General features: G+C 23.8%; 2 protein-coding genes across 3 annotated transcripts; one reads left to right on the top strand and one right to left on the bottom strand.

Annotated features, from left to right (window-relative positions):
• Positions 1-250: 250 nt before the first annotated feature.
• On the bottom strand, positions 251-2787 carry Bm1204 (Uncharacterized protein; the record flags this gene model as incomplete). 2 transcript variants are annotated; one of them, XM_043082507.1, is made up of 7 exons in its annotated part: positions 251-349; positions 532-669; positions 955-1067; positions 1231-1270; positions 1915-2076; positions 2359-2475; positions 2683-2787. In XM_043082507.1, the coding sequence occupies 7 exons, from the start codon at positions 2785-2787 to the stop codon at positions 251-253; spliced, it is 774 nt and encodes a 257-aa protein (XP_042938441.1). The 2 variants fall into 2 exon arrangements, with proteins under 2 accessions (XP_042938441.1, XP_042938442.1); XM_043082508.1 differs by lacking the exon at positions 2683-2787 and having other exon boundaries at positions 2359-2463.
• Positions 2788-3194: 407 nt separating this feature from the next.
• Bm2431 (Serine/threonine-protein kinase K06H7.1, putative) lies at positions 3195-5869 on the top strand (the record flags this gene model as incomplete). The annotated part of the gene is made up of 7 exons (XM_043082509.1): positions 3195-3233; positions 3446-3616; positions 3913-4065; positions 4421-4558; positions 4706-4901; positions 5344-5534; positions 5801-5869. 7 exons carry the CDS (start codon positions 3195-3197, stop codon positions 5867-5869), a joined length of 957 nt encoding a protein of 318 aa, XP_042938443.1.
• Positions 5870-6081: the final 212 nt, after the last annotated feature.

Genomic DNA, 6081 nt, shown 5'->3' on the forward strand with positions numbered 1-6081 from the left:
TTCATTCATCATTTTCAATTATTAATTTTAAAATGTTCAAATGGAAACTGACTCGAAGGAATGTTATATTTGTTTTTTTTTTTTTTTTTTTTTTTTAATTCAAGTTGTTAAAATGTTGAGTAAACTGTTAAAGTTTTTAAAATGTTGAATAAAGAAATAAAATTTTATCAAAAATTTATTAAAAAAAAAAAGAGAAAGGAACGACATCAAATATTATAAAATACATAATAATTTTATAAATAATTTGCATTTATGCAATAGGATTGTTAACTGTAAGAGGTAAAACAACCATCGGATATGAAAAATGTTTGTTAAATAATTTTGAAGCATTCTCGTCACTTTTCTCAGCCTAAAACAAAAACAAAGTAAAAAGTTAACAATTTAAAAGGTAAAAAAAAAAATTCATTAATGAATTTAGAAATAAATTAATAATGGTAGTAATGAAGTGTTAGAATTTTTAAATAACACAAAAAAAAAGTTAGAATATGACTTTAAATTTGTAAAAAAATAAAATGAAAAAAAAATTTATACCTTTGTCCAGAGGAAAATCATTTTATCAGGTTTAGCACTACCATTCTGACGAATGATATCAATTCCGGCTGTTTCACCTGGTTCAACAAAACTATAAACATGACTAACACGATACAAATAATTATCCGAGCATTTCACCTATAAAAAATTTTTAATTAAATTTTTACATGCAACAATAAAATTCTTCAAAAATTTCCAAATCTAAGTTTTGAAAATTTTAGATTTTAAATTAAATATATTAATTACATTAATATGTGAAAGTAGCATTGATTATGAGTAGTTGATAATAAATAAAACATAGATAATGATGATAAAAATGATAAAAATGATAATGATAACAGTAATAATAAATATCAATATAACACCGCAAATTTCATTTACGGTAAATTTAAATTAGCAAAAACGAAAGAAAAATCATTCCACCTTGATTGCTTTCCGTTCATCAGTAGGATTTGTTAAGTATACTTTTTGAATACCACCTGAGATATTCCAATTTAATAATCTTGGCTCCATTTTTAATCCTTCTTTTAGTTTTTCTACAAATGTTTAGTTTTTTTTTTTTTTTTTTTTTTTTTTTTTTTTTTTCCATGCAAAAATAAAATTTGTTTTATTTTAATTTAGTTTTCCTTTGTAATTCCAACTATTTCAGATGCAAAAATTTAAATTAAATAAAAGTTATCAAGAAAAAGAAAAATTTACCGTCTATATTTCGAATCATGAAACCATTTGTAGTTGAATGCTGAAAATGCAACATTTTGTTACACCTTCCAAATTTCAATAATTAATTAATTATGGGTCAAAAGATAAGACAAAATATAATTTATGGTCGAAATTAAAATTCAATAAACTATTTCGGGCAGTGTCTTTTAGTAATAAAAATTTCTCAAAATTTTATTTAGCATTCATTGATGAAATTGATTTCTACTCTTTATTTTCATTTATTTAAACTAATAATTTAATTTCTAAGTTGAATAGAAATATGAGTTGAAAAGTTTTTTTTATTTTTTGCTATGGTTCCTAAAAGGATTAATGTAAAACTAATAAAAATAATTTTATGATCAATCTTCTGCAAAAAGAATCAATTAAAAACTATTTTGAATTTTAAAATTTGAAATTCCAAAAATTTCATGGAAATATAACTGAATAGAAAATTTTGTTTCATCAGTCAATAATAACTTTTATATTTTTAATTATTTTGCTTGATAATTAATTATTTTATACTAGATTTGAAACTGTAAGAAACTTTTATTACATTTATTATTCAACTGGTGAGAAAAAAAGAACTTTGAACTGTGATATATCAAAATTTATTTTTTCGGAATCGAAGGAAATTTAATTTTCCAGAAAATTTCATAATGAATAAAACGAATGAAATTGGGTAACCTTTGGGAACCTTTCCCATCTACTGCTTTGTTTCTGTCTAATTGAAAGATCTTCCACAGATTTGGTCGATGTTGATGAATCGATCTGTTTTGAAAACTTTCTTGATTTGTTCGTTTTTGATTTCGATTTCAATAATTTCTGTGCTTTTCGCTTTTCAACCCTCTAAAGAATGTGAATTTTTGAATTTAATAATTTTTTTTTTCAAATTTTGAAATTAAACTTCTCAATAGCAACAAAGAGAAATAAAATATTAATTCAAAACAATTATAAGATAAAGATATGAAAATAAAAGTATTTGTACAAATAATTGTTATTAATTAATTATAATAAATAAATTGCTGAAAAGAAAGAGCAAAAAAGAATAGAGAGTGATTACTAATTTTACTGATAATTTTTTATTATTACTAATTTTTACTGATAATTATTTATCATAAAAATGATTACCTTTGTGCTTTCCGTAGACATTGTTTTGCTATGTGATTTCTTTCCGCCGAATTTTCCAGTTTGACTAATTGTATCAGTTTTTGCATAATTTTTATCATTTCTCATTCCCTCATTGTGCTAAAATTTGCTTCCTGAATTAAGTAATCTTTAAAGCAAATATAAATTTTATACGAAATAAAACATTGAATTAAAACAATCATAAAATTATGATATGAAAATAAAAATATTTGTACAAATAATTGTTATTAATTAATTATAATAAATAAATTGTTAAAAAAGAAAGAGAAAAAAAAAATTAAATTAAATAAAGAAAATATTAATTACTCTTCGTTGTGGTCGTGAATTACTTTCACAAATAATTAATGAAGCGGTGAATAAAATTGATGAAAAAATGATAAAACCGATCAATCCTTGCAGCACATCAAACATTATTGCTACTATAATCGATCAGTTTCCTCTTCAAGAAAATTTGAAAAATTGAAATTTAACGTTCATACAATGAAATAGAAGTGATTATTGTCATGTAAGTTTCACTTTTTATACTAATGTTTAGAAATTTTTTGCATAATTATTACATATTAAATTATAATTTAAGCATAAATTTTGAATAAATTAACATATTTTGAAAAAATTTTCATAAATGTTAAATTTAATTGTTAAATTTTTATGTTTGGTTACATTTTGAAGAGTGAATAATTAAAAAAATTTTGTATAATATACAAATTTACAAATGATTACACTATAAAAATACTAGAAATGTTAGCAATAAGATGATATACTTTGTAGTTTTCTTGGTTGAGTGGTTTGTACTTACAAAATTGTTGCTTTGATTTAGGATGGATAGTGAGGAGGAGGAGGATTTCGGTCTTAAACCAGTTAGTGAAATTAATTTTCTTCTTTTTTATTTGATTGATTATATTTTTTTTGAAACTAAAATTAATAATAGAAGATCATAGATTACTACATTATGGCTGTAATTGCTGTAAAAAAGAAAACTTTTTTAAAATTTCAAAAAAAAAAAAAAAAGAGAAATCCGTTTGAAATCACAAAAAAAAAAAAAAAAAGAAATCTCAATTTCTTTTTTTAGGGTTCGGTGATTGAATCATCTCATGCAAAGTATACAATTGATAAATTACTTGGTGAAGGTGGTTTTGGAGCCGTATACCGGGTTCATGATTCCAATAATCCGAGTATGGAGTACGCATTGAAAGTGGAACGTAAACTTGAAACACGTAAAGATTCCAAACTCAAAATGGAGGTAAAATTATCCGGTTAATGAATGATATCTGCTTTCTTTGTACAATATCCGGTTAATGAATGATATCTGCTTTCTTTGTACAATATCCGGTTAATGAATGATATCTGCTTTCTTTGTACAACATCCGGTTAATGAATGATATCTGCTTTCTTTGTACAATAACCGGTTAATGAATGATATCTGTCTTTCTTGATATTTTAAAATGAAATGTCACTTTTGTTACGATATTTCTGACTTAAGCATCAGAAACATTTTTTCATAGCTATTGATAACAAAGTATACTTCTCTTTTTCTAGATTGCTATTTTGAAATTAGTCTCAATGGAACGAGCGGAAAAGTCGCATTTTACAAAAATTATTGATCGAGGTAAGAAGGAGAAATTTTTTTTTCTTGTTATGCAACTCGTTGGAAAATCACTTGCCGATCTTAAAGCTTTACGACCGCATAAGGTAAATATTGTCATTAGAAGTTAAAAATGATAATTACTTCTATGTAAGTAAAAATTAATACATTATTTGTATAATTGAATAATTAAATAATAGACTTATATAATTAAGTAACTAAGTTAAAATTAAGTAGTTTGATCATAACAACTATCACTATTCATATAATAATAATAACAAAAATTTTTCAAACAAATGAACCAATTTGACACAATAATAATAAATTTTAATGTTAATACTAAAAAATGATCATTTGTAGGTTATAAACATTTGTGAATGACTGTATTAGCAGAAATAATGAGAATTAAAATTTAGAAATAATAAGAATTAAAATTGGAAATGAAATGAAATTATATCATAGGTATTCTCAATGCATACTGGTTTGGGAGCATCAATACAATGTCTTGAAGCAGTGGAAGATTTACATAAACATGGTTTTATTCATCGAGATTTAAAGCCAGCTAATTATGCAACTGGTCTTGGAGCTCAAATACGATGCGTTAGTTTGTTTTATAATTATAAATTATTGTCAGATATTAGCTAAAATACATATACAATTAATTTAATGTAAAATAATTTCTTCTTAATTTGATTGATAAAAAGAAGAAAAAAATTCTATGAATAATTTATTAATATGAAATTTTAGATTTATATTCTTGATTTTGGTATAGCACGACGAATTCTCAACGATAAAGGTGAAATTAAGACACCTCGTGTAACAGTTGGTTTCAAGGGTACCGTAAAATTTGCACCTATAGCATGCCATAAACGAAAAGAATTAGGCCCAAAAGATGATTGTGAATCATGGTTTTATCTTCTTCTCGATCTTCTTGTTGTAACAGGTATCAGGTTAATTATTTCAGTATCTCATAATAGGTATCAGGCTAATTATTTCAGTATCTCATAATAGGTATCAGGCTAATTATTTCAGTATCTCATAATAGGTATCAGGCTAATTATTTCAGTTTCTCATAATAGGTATCAGGCTAATTATTTCAGTTTCTCATAATAGGTATCAGGCTAATTATTTCAATATCTCATAATAGGTATCAGGCTAATTATTTCAGTATCTCATAATAGGTATCAGACTAATTATTTCAATATCTCACAATACGTACCAGGCTCATTTATATATATATATATATTTTTTTTTTTTCCATATAAAAAAACTTTCTAATATTTGTCATTTTGCTTATTTACTATTTCATAACTATTCCACTTCTTCAATAGCATATTTTTTTAATTTGAGAAATTCAAAAAAAAAAAAGAAAAAACTAATTTAAGGCTTACCATGGAGGAAAATATCGGATAAGAATGAAGTGATGAGGATGAAAGAAGAAAGTCGAATTAATCGAGACAAACTGTTGTATGGAATGAAATGTAAGGAAGAATTTGGCAAAATTTTAGAATACATTGATTCGTTACATTATGAAGACCGCGTCGATTATTCGTACATATATGAATTATTGAAAACGGTACCTCTCTTTTTTTTTTTTTTTTTTTCATTTAATTGATATTATTTTTACTTTTTAATAAAAGTCAAGTTTTATTCTATTTATTGAATTTTTTTTTTTTTTAAATGAATTAATTTAAATACTAAACAGATAGTTGATCTAAATATAATATCATTAATTATTCTTTGCATTTCAGAAATTTGCAAAAATTAATTGAAGTTTTAATAAGATGAAAGAGAATTACAGCCATAATATGCTAATCTATGATCTTCTATTATTAATTTCAGTCATCAGTAATTTGTGATTGCAAATTGACTGATCCATACGACTGGGAAGAAACAGCACGAAAGAAATAATTCCAATTTTTGAAGTGATAAATAAGTTGCCAGCTTTGTAGTATCCTAAAATTCTCTTCGTTCTTTGCAATGTTAAAAAATTATATTTGATAGCTTATCAAAAATAATTTCATCAATTGAATTATAAAATTGAAAACTAGAAATGTTCAATTGCATATATAAATACAAACATGCTTAAAGTAACTGTTTAATAGTTTAATAATAAAATTACA

This window comes from Brugia malayi (genome assembly GCF_000002995.4).
Source record: "Brugia malayi strain FR3 genome assembly, contig: Bm_v4_Chr4_scaffold_001, whole genome shotgun sequence".
Lineage (NCBI taxonomy): Eukaryota > Metazoa > Nematoda > Chromadorea > Rhabditida > Onchocercidae > Brugia > Brugia malayi.